General features: G+C 40.8%; 1 protein-coding gene across 2 annotated transcripts in view; it reads left to right on the forward strand.

The window, feature by feature from the left end:
* The first annotated feature begins 14,841 nt into the window (after positions 1 to 14,841).
* LOC139570895 (VPS10 domain-containing receptor SorCS3-like) overlaps positions 14,842 to 20,002 on the forward strand; it is a 71,284-nt gene continuing 66,123 nt past the window's right edge. For both annotated transcript variants that reach the window (XM_071393199.1, XM_071393200.1), the window contains exon 1: positions 14,842 to 15,725. In XM_071393199.1, the coding sequence (XP_071249300.1) occupies positions 15,015 to 15,725 (711 nt within the window). In that variant the 5' untranslated portion in view covers positions 14,842 to 15,014. The remainder of the gene's footprint in view (positions 15,726 to 20,002) is intronic.

Raw genomic sequence — 20,002 nt, forward strand, 5'->3', positions numbered from 1 at the left:
TGCGTGTATTGGTTCCTGACTTCCCTGAAAAGTTGCATATTGCAGGGACTATTCGATGCTAGTACAGTCTTCCACAGGATGTTTTTGTGCTGGTCGAGGGCAGTCAGATCTGGAGTGAACCAAGAGCTATATCTGTTCTTAATTCGACATTTTTTTAAAGGGACATGCTTATTTAAGATGGTGAGGAAATTACTTTTAAAGAACGACCAGGCATCCTCTACTGATGGGATGAGGTCAATATCCTTCCAGGATACCCGGGCCAGGTCAATTAGAAAGGCATGCTTGCTGAAGTGTTTTTGGGAGCATTTGACAGTGATGAGGGTTGGTCGTTTGACCGCGGACCCATAGCAGATGCAGGCAACGAGGCAGTGATCGCTGAGATTCTGATTGAAAACAGCAGAGGTGTATTTGGAGGGCAAGTTGGTCAGGATAATATCTATGAGAGTGCCCATGTTTACGGATTTAGGGTTGTACCTGGTGGGTTCCTTGATAATTTGTTTGAGATTGAGGGCATCTAGTTTAGATTGTAGGACGGCCGGGGTGTTAAGCATATCCCAGTTTAGGTCACCTAACAGAACGAACTCTGAAGATAGATGGGGGGCAATCAATTCACATATGGTGTCCAGGGCACAGCTGGGAGCTGAGGGTGGTCTATAACAGGCGGCAACAGTGAGAGACTTATTTCTGTTGAGATTCATTTTTAAAATGAGAAGTTCGAACTGTTTGGACATAGACCTGGAAAGTATGACAGAACTTTTCAGGCTATCTCTGCAGTACATTGCAACTCCTCCCCGTTTGGCAGTTCTATCTTGACGGACAATGTTGTAGTTGGGGATGGAAAGCTCAGAATCTTTTGTGGCCTTCCTAAGCCAGGATTCAGATACGGCAAGGACGTCAGGGTTGGTGGAGTGTGCTAAAGCAGTGAGTAAAACAAACTTAGGGATGAGGCTTCTGATGTTAACATGCATGAAACCAAGGATTTTACGGTTACAGAAGTCAACAAATGAGAGCGCCTGGGGACAGACAGGGCCTGGGTTAACCTTTACATCACCCGAGGAACGGAGGAGGAGTAGGATGAGGGTACGGCTAATGGCTATCAAAACTGGTCGTCTAGTGCTTTGGCTACAGTCAATAAAAGGAGCAGATTTCTGGGCGTGGAAGGATAGATTCAGGGCATAATGTACAGACAGGGGTATGGTAGGGTGCGGGTACAGTGGAGGTAAACCTAGGCATTGAGTGACGATAAGAAAGGTTGCATCTCTCGACGCACTAGTTATGCTGGGTGAGGTCACCACATGTGTGGGAGGTGGGACTAAAGAGGTATCTGAGGCATGTAGAGTGGGATTAGGGGCTCCGCAGTAAACTACAACAATGATAACTATCCTAAACAACAGTATACAAGACATATTGACATTAGAGAGAGAGACATAAAGCGAGGCATAAAGCAATCACAGGTGTTGATTGGGAGAGCTAGCTAAGACAACAACGGGTAAGACAACAACAGCTAATCAGCTAAGACAACAACAACAGGTAAAATGGCGATGAATGGGCAGAGAGAGTCGGATAACGACACACAGGGCCTGAGTTCGAGGCTGGGGCCGACAGATAAACAAAATAAACAAAATGGAGTACTGTGATTAATGAACAGTCCAGCAGGCATCAGCTATGTAGCCAAGTGATCATAGGGTCCAGTGAACAGCAATAGGGAAGCCGCTAGGTAGTTGTTACTTCGCTAGCAAGCGGGAGACACGGCGTTCAAAAAAGTTAGCAGGCCGGGGCTAGTAGAAGCGTCTTCACCGACGTCCCGGCATAGGTCGGTTGTGGGCACAACAGATGGAATTACGTCGGCAGACCAGTCGTGATGGATCGGTCGGGCTCCGTGTCGACAAAGGGTCCAGGCCAGATGGCAAAAGAGGTATTGTAGCTGGGGTAATTGTGTTTGCTAGCCGGAAGATGCGCCTGGCTCGAGGCTAACTGGTGGTAGCTTCGGGACAAGGGCGTTAGCCACTATTGCCCCTCGGTAGCAGCTAGCTGCGATGATCCGATGCAAAGGTCCAGAGCATACGGCAAAAATCCGGTGATGTAATGGATTCTAGTCGTGTTAGTGAAGAGTCCGCGAGGCATCAGCTGTGTAGCCGAGTGATCATAGGCTCCACTGAGCAGGCCGGGAGATGGGCCTGGCTCAAGGTTAACTTCGGGGCTGGGCCACTCGGTAGCAGCTAGCTATTTGCGATGATCAGGAATAATGGTTCATGTCTTACAGTAGGAATCCAGTGTTGTAGTGGAGAAAAACAGTCCGGTATGCTCAGGGTTGATTTTTCGCTGTGCAGATTGGCAAGTATTATCCAGGCTAAAAGCGGTGTCTGTGCTAAAGGTAAAGGCCGCTAGCAGTGGCTAACAATGACTAAATAGCTAGTAGCTAATTAGCTGGTTAGCCTCTGATGGCTAGGTTTTGATGGTGGTTCTGGCTATAAAAATAGCTAAAAATATCAAATCCGTATCACATTGGGTGAGGCGGGTTGCCGGAAGGTATATTTAATTTAAAAATGGAAAAAGAGATTGAAATATATACAAAAAAAGACAAAAAAAACTAAATGTCTTATAGGAAACACATAGGGGATTCTTTGCAATTGTTTTCAAGTTTTATCATTTCTTGCAGAATTATGCTGTTGATTGTAGGTTGTCTCTGAATATAGTCCACTGTGTCGTTAGAAAACATGTCCATTTAAAGAATGAGTCAACCATGACATTTTGAGTTGAAGTTACCCTGATTCTTCCAGAGTTCAGGTAGTAATAAAGCTATTCTTCCCGTTTGCTTTTGAAATTAACTAAAGTACTCTGACTAAAGAAAGCAGGAAAACACAAGGCAATAACACTGTCTGCAGCAGTCCTACGTATAGTACATTTTGCTTACATTTTTGCTTTAATATGTCTCTTTCTGATCCCAGCTGTGTCCAAAGGCACTGCCTTGAATGCTGCCAAAGTTACATGAAAAGACAGTTAAAGATTATGAAAGACCAGAGCATTTCTCACACATCTACATGAAGCTAGTGAGAACATTCAGGGGCAATGTTTTATGATACTAGTTCTTGAAAATTAGCAAATATATTGTATGTTTAGCTATGTTACAAAAAAAACATCATTCATCCTTCACAGCGTCACCAATGTGATCTAGACAACCAAATTACAACCAAGTGAAAAGCTTTAAAAATAGCAGAAGTAGAAAAAAAATGAAATAGAAAGTTGTAGAATGATTCCTCTTCCTCTTTGTGGAAAGCTTTCAGGACAGTCCTCAGCATCTACTCTGGGAACAGCTAGTAGTCGCTGTAAAATGTGTCACACCTCCTTCACTCTGTTCAGGGCACAGTCAGGAGTCTGTGCAAGTGTGTCACACTGCTGTGGCATTGTGGTAAACCACCCTGCAGGGAGGAAGAGGAGCCGAGTGAAGCCGGGTGCAGAGAAGAGCAGCCTTTAATTTAGTCTCCCAGGAAAGGCCTCCATCTTACAAGTGAAGAATAACAGCATTAACCAGAAACCATGTCTCTACCCGTCGCTTGAAAACTATCCACTCAAATCACATCTGTCTATCCTATGATGGGACTGACTGTTGGTGGGTGAAAATAAGTCTTCTTTGCTGTTGATATTGTTAGCAATCTGCATTGTGCCTCTGGTTTGTTTCTCTCCCTATCTGACACAGGAGTATCTTCACTGCGTGAGAGTAACAGTCAGTGGTTTAGGGATTCAGAGAGTATAAATCATGTCATTCCGGATAAGACTCAGCCTCGCATTCTACAGGAGGCAGTCTATGTTTTGGTAACTATAAATTCCAAGACCCTTCAGACCATGTTCATCCCCACTTCTTAAAAGCCATTTGCTATAAATTATACCATGCTCTGATATCTACTACAGTTATGATTGTACTTTATGGGGACTGATTGTGGTAAACAAGTGTTTCTTACACGTGCATTTATAGAATTTGCAGACAAATTTTTGAGAGAAGCTATTAATAATAGGCATACTACGTGTTGATGGTACAGACGTGTCTTTTCAATCAGGTGCCTTTTTAGACAGTGTTGTTACTATCACTAACTTTAGCACACTTGGTGCTAATGATAAATGACTTATGGCCTGAGCTGTTGAAAACTCCCACAAAATGATCCTTTATTTCTATCTTAATCATCAATTACAATCAGCATTAAGAGAAATATAGTATTCTTTCTAACAAAGATATCTACATACAATACCGGTCAAAAGTTTTAGAACACCTACTCATTCAAGGGTTTTTCATTATTTGTACTATTATCTACATTGTAGAATAATAGTGAAGACATCAAACTATGAAATAACACATATGGAATCATGTAGTAACCAAAAAAGTGTTAAACTTCTTCAAAGTAGCCACCCTTTGCCTTGATGACAGCTTTGCACATTCTTGGCATGCTCTCAACCAGCTTCATGAGGTAGTCACCTGAAATGCATTTCAATTAAAAGGTGTGCCTTGTTCAAAGTTAATTTGTGGAATTTCTTCCCTTCTTAATGCGTTTGAGCCAATCGGTTGTGTTGTGACAAGGTAAGGGGGTATACAGAAGATAGCCCTATTTGGTAAAAGACCAAGTCCATATTATGGCAAGAACAGCTCAAATAAGCAAAGAGAAACGACAGTCCATCATTACTTTAAGACATGAATGTTAGTCAAAACAGAACATTTCAAGAACTTTGAAAGTGTCTTTAAGTGCAGTCGCAAAAACCATCAAGCGCTATGATGAAACTGTCTCTCATGAGGACCGCCACAGGAAAGGAAGACCCAGAGTTGCCTCTTCTGCAGAGGATAAGTTCATTAGAGTTACCTGCCTCAGAATTTGCAGCCCAAATAAATGCTTCACAGCGTTCAAGTAACAGACACATCTCAACATCAACTGTTCAGAGGAGACTGCGTGAATCAGGCCTTCTTGGTCAAATTGCTGCAAAGAAACCACTACTAAAGGACACCAATAATAAGAAGAGACTTGCTTGGGCAAGGAAACATGAGTAATGGACATTTGCCAATGACACTGTCTGCAATGTATTTTGAATTCAATGCACAATTAACCAGCATGGCTACCTCAGCATTCTGCAGTGATACACCATCCCATCTGGTTTGGGATTAGTGGGACTATCATTTGTTTTTCAACAGGACATTGACCCAACACTCCTCCAGGCTGTGTAAGTGCTATTTTACCACAAATGAGAGTGATGGAGTGCTGCATCAGATGACCTGGCCTCCACAATCCCCCGACTTCAACCAAATTAAGATGGTTTGGGATGAGTCGGACCGCAGAGTGAAGGAAAGGCAGTGAACATGTGCTCAGCAAATGTGGGAACTCCTTCAAGACTGTTGGAAAAGCATTCCAGGTGAAGCTGGTTGAGAGAATGCCAAGAGTGTGCAAAGCTCTCATCAATGCAAAGGGTGGCTACTTGAAGAATCTCAAATATAAAATATATTTTGATTTGTTTAACACTGTTTTGTTTACTACATAATTCCATATGTGCTATTGAATAGTGTTGATGTGTCTTCACTATTATTCTACAATGTAGAAACTAGTAAAAATAAAGAAAAACCCTTGAATGAGTAGGTGTTATAAAACTTTTGACCAGTAGTGTATATTTCGGGATGTTGTGTATTCCTGGAAATAATCAGAATTCATGTAAACATTACAGTTAAAAAAAAAATAACATAGCTTGTCACAATTTACCCCAGGTATGGGGTAAGCTGAGTCACGGGACAGGGCAATTTCAGCCGCCTACACATATCTGTACTGAATGAAATATTACCACAATTCAACACAATCACAATCACTTTTTTGTCTTTTAATAATTTCAAACATCTTTTTACACAGGCTTAACACCTACCAAATACTTTGTACTGTTTTTTAACACTTTCATCATAGGAAAGGCCCTATTGTTTCCTCAGATCCCAGCTAAAATACCTTGCATTTGGCCAGGGAAGAAAATACTTACATTTGACATTGGCTCAACCATTGGCTCAACTTACCCCATGGCCATTGGCTCAACTTACCCAAAGGCAAACAATTTGACTATATTAGCCCACACAGCTACAAGGATGCACTTTAATGCTTGGTTAGGACCTCATATTGAAGTTTATAGAGTCTGCAAATGATGTATAGAACAATCTTACAATTATTTCCTTTGGTTTAGATACAAGCACCATGAAACCTCTAACACAATACTTTCATTTGACTTGCTTTCCACTGTTCCAATGTGGTTTCTTCCTACACAGACTCCATGAAATGAGTACCTCTTCCTAAATATTTGGTCAAATTATATGTTTTGTGTATGGTTTCCTAGAAACAAGTGTAGCTCAACTTTCCCTTTGGCTCAACTTACCCACTCTCCCTTACAGTATTTACATTTCTTATCGAAGTATGGAAACCCAACTGAAAAGGTCAACTTACAGCCTCATGGTGATACTCTGGATGTTTTTGCACATCTCTTTCCCACTCGCCATCTGTAATTTATTCATCCAGTCTCTCACACCCTCCTTCTCTTTCTCTTGCACTACCCTGTCCTGTGTTGACCTCAGTTACAGAACTAGCTGCCTGGAGCAAGGTCCATCGGTGGGAAATGCTGTGTCCATTTCGGGAGAGCTGCATTCCAGTCATCAGGGTACCACTAGGCATCATATGATGTTTTATGAACCATATAGAAGAAACATGTTGTGATGAGAGCCATGTCCAGCCCATATTTCTGAGACTGTAACAATGAATTGCCACTCTTACCTTGAATAAAGTGTGAACAAGACTGAAAAATATTTTTCTCAAAGAAATTGAGTTTGTTACTACAACTAAATTAGCCTGCCTGAAGATATGGGCCTTCTTGCATGGATAATATCTGATTCCCTGATCAAATTGTTCTGATTCCATGACCAACAATTGATTAGTATAAACAGACCATTTTTTTCTAAATGCATTTATCAGTTCTGCATAATGCTACTTTTTACATAACATAATATACAGTAATATGACTAGATATTTATCCATTTCTATTGTGGGTTCGGTTTTAGGTCATCTAATGCAAAGCTAGTGTGTTCATGAAATGGGGTTACATTATTTGTTTGTTATGCAATCTGTATGTCCTTTGGTGTTTGTTTCCAATTGCCCCTACTGAATATATTCATAGAGAAATGTGGACAGTATATCTTCATATAGAAGTGTGCATATATAACACAGTAGTGACAGATTAATGCAAAGTCATTTTTTACAACATGTCATGCTACGTTGCTTTAGCACAAGATATTTGATTAACAGCTAGAATTCAATTCCATGCCATTTTACACTTTGTGCATCCATGGTTGATCAAAAGATTGATTCTGTTTTTAAGTTATGTTTGGCTGCAGAGAGAGAAGGGAGAGAGAAAAAAAAGACACAGCATTTGCCAATTGCTTGCATTCTATTAGACCCGAGAACCAAGAGAGCAGAGAGAACACATCATCTTTTGCCCAGAACTAAAGTACTTGTTTAAAAAATCCCCAAAACGTTGCCAGGGGTTTTAAAGGTATTGATTTTTCCTTTCAGTTTGTGTGGCAAGGAAAGGCACATGGAAATGCACTGTAGAACTAAGCTACTGTACAGTAAAATGGGTAGGTATTCTCAAACATTACAATATTTGTCAATCCAATATCTAGTGTGTGGTTGCTTTGCTTTCCATAGTATACATAAATGTAGTATCTGTGTGTTTAGTCTCATCTTGGAAACTCCCAGCCACAACATTCCTGGGGTTCTGTTTTTTAATCAATAGGTACAGACATAATGTATCTAATACATTAAAGAAGGATAAAGCTGAAGTTCTGTATTGAAGTGTATTTTTCTAAGTGGGTCAAAGAAATTTCCTTTGATAACAGATGGTGTTTGCTTTCCAGTGGTAATGAACAAATGTGTTCAGTACAGACACATGCACCTGACTTACAATAGTGTTATTATGCATGGGTGGTTCCCTGCTAATCATGATAATCCTCCCTGATTAGAAATGATAAAACGAATAGAGAAATGTTTTAACTTTATTTTACGGGAAATATATACTAATAGATTTAAGGAGGAATCTTCTTATTTTATCTATCTCAAGTACAGGTATGTTGATCAATCACATGAAGGTTTTTGTTGAATGCTGTAACAAATGGTCCTTGTCTGTCTAACATTTTATGATGAATGATGGAGTGAAAAACTACACACAATTTTCTAAGAACAAGAAGAAACGACTTGAGTACACATGGAGAGGAGTTACATTATAGTGCCTACCCATATAAACTGTGAGGGTGACAATAATGATATAGACCAGGGGTAGGCAAACCTGGTCCTGGAGTGCCACAGGTACTTCATGTTTTTGATTTAACCAACCTGAAAAACCAGGTGTGTTCAATTTAGTCAATCACTGAACTGATCAATTTGCTCAGTTGGTCTGGTGTGGTGCCTAGTTGGAACAAATCCTGCAGTAGCTGTGGCACTCTGGGAACAGGGTTGCTTACCCCTGTTATAGACGGTTGGACTTCAATGACCTTACAGAGGAACTTCTTGTCAATACAGCCGGGTAGAAGTTACACAAACAAAGACTGAAACCATGTTTTTGATTGCTTTTTTGTTTGCCAATCGAAGTAGAAGTGCATGTTTTGTCTTTAATGGGATGGGGAGAGTGTACCTTGCTGTTCATCTCCAGTGCCGGGAGTGTGAGCTGTCTGTGTGATGGCCATTACAGTTCCTTTCACGTCGAGTGCGTCCACTCCATCGGGATCACTGAAGTGTTGGATCTAACAAGCTTGGGATGCAGACAGCGGATGCACAAATGGGTTTTGGTCCTGAGAGCTTCTGGGCTGCTCCTCCTCGTCTAGGCTAGGCTGGCTGGAGGCTGGGGACGAACTGCTCTTCTGAGGGCTCGACTGCAAACCTACTTAAAGTTCTGCCCCTCATTCGATTGGGAGGATTAGATCTGATAATGTAATTAATCATCTATTCAGGGGAGGGTAGTGCAAAGCGTAGATACACACAAACATAGTTGGAGTCTGGGAGACTGTCTTTTTCTCCATCTCTCTATTTGTCACGCACACAAATAGAGAGAGACGTATGCACACGCGCACACACACACACACACACACACACATGTGGGTCTGCCTTCTGCTCTCCCTCATTTTTTGTTTATTTAATTTTTATTTCACCTTTATTTAACCAGGTAGGCCAATTGAGAACAAGTTCTCATTTACAACTGCGACCTGGCCAAGATAAAGCATAGCAGTGCGACAAAAACAACAACACAAAGTTACACATAAACAGACATACAGTCAATAACACAAAAGAAAAGAAAAATAGAAAGATCTATGTACAGATCTATGAATGATCTATGTATGTACGTTCTTTGGCTCAAGGTTAGAATAGATTAAAAGAAAGGTCATTGATGGAAGGGATTTCTCTTCCTGGTGTGCCACTTCATTTAAGGTGCATAATAGGTAAACAGAGTCTCATCAGTCCAATTAGCCTTCCATGGCAGAGGGGGTGTGGTAACAGGATTGGCCCACAGAGAGAAAGAGAGAGTGTGTGTGTGTGTGTGTGTGTGTGTGTGTGTGTGTGTGTGTGTGTGTGTGTGTGTGTGTGTGTGTGTGTGTGTGTGTGTGTGTGAGTGTTTGCGTGGCGTCCGCGGCGTCCGCATGGGGCTGAGTTTGATAGCCACAACAATAACACCTGCTGCCCCGAGCCTCCAGTTGCATGAATCTCAATTTGTTTGTACAGCCGTGCAGAAAGCAGTGGCCAAATGCGAAACTCTTGAGACATGGTGTCACTGGATGCTCTTTAGTTTTTTTGTACATTGCACTCTATTGGGATCTACTGCAGCACTGTGGTAGGTTGTCTCAACCAAGAATTGATTTAATGTCACTCTTATCCATCATGTCAACAACCCATGTGTGTCATGATTTTATCATTGAGTAAGTGTTACATGTGATTTAAAACATGCCTTGGGTTGCTTGAACAGATGATATTTGGTCAATTTGGTCAACAAGTTGGTCATAAAGAGTAACTACATAACAATTGTGATATACATATAAGTGGCAAGAATGTGTTCTTACATGAGTTTCATAACTAGTATATTACAGTTTACATGTATATGGCAGGGTTTGCTACACTATTGTCATTCAATAGCTAGAATAGGAAATAAACCTATTTGTAGAAAAAAGTAATAAGTGATTACTTGAATATGCAGGAATAGACATGAAATGGCTATGAAGATATCCACATTTTATAAATTAGGGAGTATTTGCATAGCCTAATTATTCTAAACTAAGCAAACAAAGAAATGTCCTCTCACTGTCAACTGCGTTTATTTTCAGCAAACTTAACATGTGTAAATATTTGTATGAACATAACAATATTCAACAACTGAGACATAAACTGAACAACTTCCACAGACATGTGACTAACAGAAATGGAATAATGTGTCCCTGAACAAAGGGGGGGGTTCAAAATCAAAAGTAACAGTCAGTATCTGGTGTGGCCACCAGCTGCATTAAGTACTGCAGTGCATCTCCTCCTCATGGACTGCACCAGGTTTGCCAGTTCTTGCTGTGAGATGTTACCCCACTCTTCCACCAGACGTGCTCAATGGGATTGAGATCCGGGCTCTTCGCTGGCCATGGCAGAACACTGACATTCCTGTCTTGCAGGAAATCACGCACGGAACGAGCAGTATGGCTGGTGGCATTGTCATGCTGGAGGGTCATGTCAGGATGATCCTGCAGGAAGCGTACCACATAAGGGAGGAGGATGTCTTCCCTGTAACGCATAGCGTTGAGATTGGCTGCAATGACAACAAGCTCAGTCCAATGATGCTGTGACAGCCCGCCCCAGAACATGACGGACCCTCCACCTCCAAATCGATCCCACTCCAGAGTACAGGCATCGGTGTAACGCTCATTCCTTCGACGATTAACGTGAATCTGATCATCACCCCTGGTGAGACAAAACCTTGACTTGTCAGCGAAGAGCACTTTTTCCAGTCCTGTCTGGTCCAGCGATGGTGGGTTTGTGCCCATAGGCGAAGTTATTGCCAGTGATGTCTGGTGAGGACCTGCCTTACAGCAGGCCTACAAGCTCTCAGTCCAGCCCCTCTCAGCCTATTGCGGACAGTCTGAGCACAGATGGAGGGATTGTGCGTTCCTGGTGTAACTCGGGCAGTTGTTGTACCTGTCCCACAGGTGTGATATTCGGATGTACCAATCCTGTGTAGGTCCTGTTACACGTGGTCTGCCACTGTGAGGACGATCAGCTGTCCGTCCTGTCTCCCTGTAGCTCTGTCTTAGGCGTAACACAGTATGGACATTGCAATTTATTGCCCTGGCCACATCTGCAGTCCTCATGCCTCCTTGCAGCATGCCTAAGGGACGTTCTCGCAGATGAGCAGGGACCCTGGGCATCTTTCTTTTGGTGTTTTCAGAGTCAGTAGAAAGGACTCTTTAGTGTCCTACATTTTCATAACTGTGACCTTAATTACCTACCGGCTGTAAGATGTTAGTGTCTTAAAGACCGTTCCACAGGTGCATGTTCATTAATTGTTTATGGTTCATTGAACAAGCATGGGAAACAGTGTTTAAACCCTTTACAATGAAGATCTGTGAAGTTATTTGGATTTTTACGAATTATCTTTGAAAGACAAGTGTCCTGAAAAAGGGACGTTTCTTTTTTTCCTGAGTTTATGTTGCGATTACCCTCTCTTATGATGCAGCAAAATGCTTTATGTCTCCTTCCTTTGATGCAAAGACAGTTTGACCTTGAAGGAAATGGGAAATCTGTTTTATTTTTTGACATACATTTAGTTTTTTTTTAATCTCCTGCATAACGATGTGTTCTTTATAGACCTCAACTCTGCCATTTCCTCAAAGATTGAGATACAATTATAGGGAGCTCTGATTGAGAATCTGACAAATAAAGAAAATAATTGTTGCCTCTATATGGATGGACTTAGAAACTGAACATTTAGAGCATCAGAATAGGATATACAGTTGAAATCGGAAGTTTACATACACTTAGGTTGGAGTAATTAAAACTCGTTTTTCAACCACTCCACAAATCTCTTGTTAACAAACTATAGTCGGTTAGGACATCTACTTTGTGCATGACTTAAGTAATTGTCCCAACAATTGTTAACATTCCAGTGGGTCAGAAGTTTACATAGACTAAGTTGACTGTGCATTTAAACAGCTTGGAAAATTCCAGAATATTATGTCATGGCTTCTGATAGGCTAATTGACACATTTGAGTCAATTGGAGGTGTACCTGTGGATGTATTTCAAGGCCTACCTTCAAACTCAGTGCCTCTTTGCTTGACATCATGGGAAAATCAAATGAAAATCAGCCAAGACCCCAGAAAAACAATTGTAGACCTCCGCAAGTCTGGTTCATCCTTGGGAGCAATTTCCAAATGCCTGAAGGTACCACGTTCATCTGTACAAACAATAGTACGTAAGTATAAACACCATGGGACCATGCAACCATCATACCACCCAGGAAGGAGACACGTTCCTTCTCCTAGAGATTACCGTACTTTGGTGCGAAAAGTGCAAATCAATCCCAGAACAACAGCAAAGGACCTTGTGAAGATGATGCTAGAGGAAACAGGTACAAAAGTATCTATATCCACAGTAAAACGAGTACTATATCGACATAGCCCGAAAGGCTGCTCAGCAAGAAAGAAGCCACTGCTCCAAAACCGCCATAAAAAAGCCAGACTACAGTTTGCAGCTGCACATGGGAATAAAGATCGTACTTTTTGGAGAAATGTCCTCTGGTCTAATGAAACAAAAATAGAACTGTTTGGCCATAATGACTATCCTCGTTTGGAGGAAAAAGGGGGAGGCTTGCAAGCCGAAGAACACCATCCCAACCGTGAAGCACGGGGGTGGCAGCATCATGTTATGGGGTGGCTTTAAGAAAGGAGGGACTGGTGCACTTCACAAAATAGATGGCATCATGAGGCAGGGAAATTATGTGGATATATTGAAGCAACATCTCAAGACATTAGTCAGGAAGTTAAAGCTTGGTCGCAAATGGGTCTTCCAAATGGACAATGACCACAAGCATACTTTCAAAGTTGTGGCAAAATGGCTTAAGGACAACAAAGTCAAGGTATTGGAGTGGCCATCACAAAGCCCTGACCTCAATCCTATAGAAAACAGAACTGAAAATGCATGTGCGAGCAAGGAGGCCTAAAAAAACTGACTCAGTTACACCAGCTCTGTCAGGAGGAATGGGCCAAAATTCACCCAACTTATTGTGGGAGGCTTGTGGAAGGCTACCCGAAACCTTTGACCGAAGTTACATAACTTTTAGGCAATGCTACCAAATAATATTTGAGTATATGTAAACTTCTGACCCACTGGGAATGTGATGAAAGAAGTAAAAGCTGAAATAAATCATTCTCTCTACTATTATTCTGACATTTCACATTCTTAAAAGAAAGTGGTGATCCTAACTGACCTAAGACAGGGCATTTTTACTAGGATTAAAATGTCAGGAATTGTGAAAAACTGAGTTTAAATGTATTTAGCTAAGGTCTATGTAAACTTCCAACTTCAACTGTCCTATTGCTATGGGGCATAGAAAGTCTTGAAAATTACAGAAACCTACAGACTCAATATGGTTTCAAAGCACATTGTATTTTGACCTACTTTTTATTAATTCTTGTCATCCAAATAATACTCAGCTTTGTTGAATGAAGGTAAACTGCTGCATTTTCAGTTAATGTCAAATCAGGAAGAAATGTTTCCAGCTTTTCTGAACACATTGACATACACAGCAATGAGAGTTTTCTCTGGTTCTGACTAGGTGGAATACAGCTATGATCCGGAGGTGACTTTTTCGTAGCAGGTTAGGAGAACTTTCACAGCAGGTTTGGATCATTAATATATCAGGTTAGGGAAATTAGATTAATGTTAGGAAAAGGGTTAGGGTAAGCCAAAATGCTCTCATAACCTGTCATGACTGTATCCCATCTAGTCACAACCATTTTCTGTGACTCCACTCCACCTCTGCAAAAGAGACTGCCATGTTCTGGGCCGGTTTGAGCTGATTACAATTTTGATATTCTTGAGTCGTTCCTATTGTTTTCATGGGATAGCTCACCCAAAATACAAATGTACAAGATTTTCTACTTACCTTGGCAGTTGTCAATTTATGTTGCAGAGGTTTGGAATGATGCTTTTGAAGGTACTTCCATGCTAGGATATATGCCCTGATGAGTGCCATTCATTGGAGGTCTGAGGAAGCTAACGCCATGCGGCCAGAGGCTGCTGAAATGAAAGAAAAGAGGTTGGTTGAAAATATGTACATTTTTATTTTGGCTGAACTCTTCCAAATGTAGTGCTTAATACACATACAGTATGTCAGAACAGTGGCTGCATAAACTCACTTTAAATGTTACTTCCTCCAAATGTCCAAAACATATCCAAAATGTGCCTCTAGTATTATGTGCATATCCACATGGCTGTTCTGCACATGGCTGTTCTGTTCTGCATATCCACCTGTTCTGCAGAAGAAGGAATTGCAGTTGCGAAGAATTACGTACAGGCTACTGAGATTAATTATTTTGTCGGATGAACCAATAATGCACTGGAGGTAACTATTTCATATGGATTTGTCAAATAATGATACTGATACTATTTCCAATAGACAGATGTCGTTGCAAAATACATCAACAAGTTTAGATATTGCGTGCGTATTTAACGTTTTTCCTATTCTACACACCCCTCCACATATTCCACAATCACTTTTTGTCGGGCGCATTTGTCTGGTGCGCAGCGCCCGCCCAACTTGTTGTTCACTTTGACAAATTCCTGGACTTGAGCAGATCAGATAAAGCGACTCTGATCTTTGATTGTCGGACTAACGGTTACACAGTGAGTATTTCAAAAGTTGATAGAACATATTACCGACGTCGAAACGTATTTTATTTTTTAAACATTTGGCAACAGTGAGGTGAAAACCATGGTCATCTCAGGTTCAGTTTTGTGTTGGGCTATTTTGACTTGCGTTTTAAGCTCTTTTTACAATATGTTGACAGCATACGCTGAAATAAATTGGCCAGCGAGTTCCACAACGACGAACGTTTGGCTTAACCGTATTGATACATTGCCTTTGGAGCTGCGCACAAACCTAAAATCCGTATGGGTCAAAATCCCAAAGTATATCGTCAAGGAATCTGCCTTTTCCAGAGCTTTTAAAATGGAACCAATTGATGGAAAAGCGGCGGTTCCAAAAGGTGGAGGGAGATTGCCAAAGGACTTGAAAGGAGTTATTGGGAAAGTGCCACCTGATGCTATATCTTCTGGCAGAGATAAAACGGCGCCAAACCGTTCCAAGTATTTTACTGATGACAGAAAAAAGTCTGGCCGTTTTTTTGACGCAAATGACGGCACACTTGCTTTAAGTAACCGTACAATGACAAAGCGAAGTACAGCCTACGGCGAATATTCGGACAGGAGTCAAATTGGAGGTCCTGGTGACGCATTTTCAGGCGACAAGCTTTTGGAGCCTTTTGGTGTTTATAGTCCGAGGACAGAATACCGACGAACTGGGGAGGACGCAAGAACTGGTCCGAGGCAAAGTGAGTCGCTTCTGGTCACCTCTACTTTCCCTCTATCCGGAGACTCTGCGCACAACCAGGCGATGGGGCACTGGGTTGGAGACAACAGCAGCGTGAGTTCAAATTGACGTTTATAATATACAAAAACACGTTTTTTCAAATGGTGTGCATTCTAAAGTAAATTTTAAACGCAACCTGCATTTTACTAGATGTATCACCCGCGGTATATATCCAAAGTCTATCATTCAGTTGCGCATCATTACGCTCAGCTTTCTCACGGCGCGCAACAAAATGCATGCGTTTCTTGTCACTTCAACTCTGAGAGAGCGTGTCTCTGAATGATTTACAGACAAGATATTATTAATGTAAAACATGTCTGTCACAGAATTGAGGTTACTTAGCTTTATAGCTATTTAATTATTAGTGCATAATTATAGGAGAGGGATTAGAATCAACAAATGTGAGCGCTCCTGTTCGAGTGGACTGCATGGTTAGGCTATTTGTAAGCGTTGTCTGTGAAATATTGGTATTTTCATTCAAATGCAATTAAGAAAATGTGTTGCAAGCATACAGTGAAATATTACTCCATCCATATTTTACTACTTCCACAACTACAGCTTTGAATGTGCACTGTGCCTCATCCATACAGTAGACAATAACTATTTTTTTGTCACAGACATGACTCTTTTATCTGCACTCATTCCATTATGGCCCATGAAAAAAATATTTTCATAATGGATGAAATGATCACATTCTTAATCACAACAATCTGCACAGACAAAAACAAACAAAAAAGAGCTCACCCAGGCTAGAGGCTGCCCAGGGTATACTCTGAAGAGGAGCATTTTCACCTTTTTACAATTAAGTCTTCCTTTGTCAATGGCATTTTATCCCACTGTTTTAGGTCCAACTGCCAACATCAGTAAGGTATGGCAATAGTAGCAGTAGAAGGTGTGTCTAATATGTAATAGGTTACTGCAGTATAATTGTAGTAGTCATTGATACTGTGGTCCAAACTGATCAGGGGTCTGTTGGAAACAATTTGTTGCTGAATGTTTTGCTTTCTGTAAGTTCATGCTCCAACGAGATCCACTGATGCTGATAGAGAGTATGTGTAGCACAGGTAGTTCAGTGAAATACACCTTGCCTGAGTAACTTTGCCAGAGAGCTGAAGACTCATGTTAGCTCTCAGGGATATTGCCTAGGCTTTAGCTCAGTGGGCTGACGTGATCTTGAGGCGCAAAGACAACCTGGGTTGGATACCTGATCGATTACATTATACATCACTGGAAGGCTACAATGAAGATCATGTTACTGTGTGAATGTACCCCCAAAATGGAAATAGTCTTATATTTGGTAATTGAATACATATACTTATTACTGTGTAATTATTCCTGTAAGTACAGTGCAACAAATATTGTATTTACTCATTGTTAAACGGCACTTGCTCTTTGCTTAGGGTTAGAGGTTGGGTAAGGGTAAGGGTTAGGAGTAAGGTTAGGGTTACTGTTGTAAGTACAATGTAAGTACAGTGTAACAACTAGTAATTACAATAGTTGTTATGCTGTACTTATAGGAATATGTGTACTCACACAGTATTAAGGGAACTGTAAAGTGCTAGCCTACCATTCCTATAACTATATTTTACTCCTCCAAACTACACTCGTATCTGCCTTTATTGTGAATGATTTGTGTGAAGGGACCATAATGCAACACATCACCATGGGTTCTCAGCACTTACTCAGCACTCTGAGATTCATTTGGCTTCACAAAGTGCATTGTATGTGACTGTCCAGTGAAAATCTCACTTTTAGAAGTTCGTAATCTTCTCTTAACTCATACCCAAATAATGTTGTTTACTCATCCTATAATCGTATATGTGGCCATAGCATAAATTGGAGAAAACCCCCCACCTCAAACAGACCGTTCATCCTTGTTTCTCAAACGTCAAATTTCGAAGTTGTTCCAAAATTCACATTTCAAAGTGTTTAAGGTGAAGTTCAGACATTAACGCAAGATTCTTAAGGTTAGGCATAAACTCTGAATGGTTAAGGTAAGGGTGAAGGTTTGGGATAGGCTATACACAAAAATATATAAAATAAAAAAATACTTTCCATTGCTTGATTTCAACTTGTAACCTTTTAAATCAGAGGCAAATGCTTATGCCCATCTGCAATCCCGTCCACAACGCCTTAGCAAAACCGAAACCTACTTGAAGCTAACAACACTCACTGTTGCCCCTAGTGGCCAGTTTCCACGTCATCTCCCAACGTCCTCAGACATGGATGGACGTCGCATACTGACTTGTATCACGGTTGACCTGGCTGATTTCCTCATAGAGATAGAGTATGATGTCATATTCCTGAGGAGAATGAACTGACACAGAAAATACGATTTTTAACATACCTAATTACAAAATGTTGGAATAAAAATGATTTATTTAATATTGTATATAATTATAGGCCATATTTAATATAAATCTGGGGCAAATGCTGCACTTGTTTTGTTGCCTTGATAATTGATTCAACCCCTACTTACACATACACACACATGCATGCATAAACAGATACACACAAGTGCATATGTACACACACACACACACACACACACACACACACACACACACACACACACACACACACACACACACACACACATACACACATACACACACACACTATGCTGTGGACTTAATCAGAGAGCAGAAGCAGGCGGGAATCATATTTGACAAGCTTGCATGTGATGAATTACTCTAATAACTGTCACAGCATAGTAATGTTGAGGAGTATAGCCTGGTTGTGTTGTTATTATATATCTATTTATTTTCATTTGGTAGGAGATATTATATTATGTTACACTTGATTTTTTTCACTAAAATCTCTAAAGTTACTTTCATGTTTTAATCTGAGCGAGGTCGTGAAGCACTACTCAGCACATGCAGTGGTGTGACATTCATACATCCATTATTTCTCAGGTGCTTGGAATGCAGAGGACGTATCATTGAGTAAGGAATCCCCATACGCTATGGTTTTAGACATAGCAAGCATAGCTGTAAGGATTTGTGATAATGGAGTGCTGGCCTACAGCAAGCATTTAAAGTCTAATGCTTTTGCCAATCTTAATTGATGCCTGTTTAAAGATCATTAGAGTTGATTTTTGTGCCCAAGAAGGTTGGAATTGATTGTTGAAACCTCTCAAACTGGACATTCAAGGTTTATTTGCTCAATGTGGCTTTCACCAGATTTCTGTTTGGAGGAAATGGGGACTTCACAGAAAAGCTTTTCCTCACTCACCAAGACATAAACAATCAATTCAATCCATATGTGATTAGGAAAGACCAAGGTCTTTCTATAGCTAAGCCATATCTTTTTGGTTTGTTGTTTGCTACTAGTGCAATGACATGTGCAATGACATGGGTTGCAGTCTAGAGAGGACAACAGTGGCACAGTCACAGTCTTTCTTCTCCTGCTACCTGCCAGCTCTGTGTTGTTTGACAATCACTGCATCTCTTGCAGTTGTTGTCGATTATGAGATGTGGCTACAGTACAGGAATGATGTAGAGCACATCTTTCTCAGTGGCACTGCAGATCCAACCAGTGTGTTGTGTGTCAGGGCCCAATTAAATGAATGTGTTTACGTCAATGTCTAGACCCTATGAGCCATATTTTGTTTAATCATTCAATATATTCAGGCTCCCCACCCTATCTCGTCTTATAGGGAATCAGGTCATGACTGGCTTTTCTCACGATCAATTATTTTTTGGTTAGTGGAGATGTTGATGGCTGTAGGGTAAAGTGGATGATTGGAGTTTAATACCTCGCCATAAGATGGTTTATGTTAATGATTTATTTAATTGTTCAGTGTTTTCCCCGATATCAAATCAAATCACATTTATTAGTCGCGTACAAATATTTTACAGATATTATTGCATTCCACACTAAGATCCTCATACCAACGGTCAAGCATGGTGGTGGCCGTGTGATAGTTTGGGGATTCTTTGCTGCTTCAGGACCTGGATGACTTGCCTTAATAGAAGGAGCCATGAATTTTGCTCTGTATCAAATAATTCTACAGGAGAATGTCAGGCCTTTTGTCTGTGAGCTGAAGCCCAGCTGGGTCATGCAGCAAGACAATGATCCAAAACACACAATCAAGTCTACATGAAAATGGTTAAAAAGCAACACATTTGAAGTTTTGTAATGGCCTAGTCAAAGTCCAGACCAAATCTCAATTGAGATTTTGTGGCAGGACTTGAAACAATTATTTCATGCTTGAAACCCCACAAATATCCCTGAGTTAAAGCAGTTCTGCATGCAAGAGTGGGGCAAAAGTCCTCCACGTCGATGTGAGACTGATCAACAACTACAGGAAGTATTTGGTTGCAGTCATT

Source organism: Salvelinus alpinus, chromosome 3, assembly GCF_045679555.1.
Source record: "Salvelinus alpinus chromosome 3, SLU_Salpinus.1, whole genome shotgun sequence".
Taxonomy (NCBI): domain Eukaryota; kingdom Metazoa; phylum Chordata; class Actinopteri; order Salmoniformes; family Salmonidae; genus Salvelinus; species Salvelinus alpinus.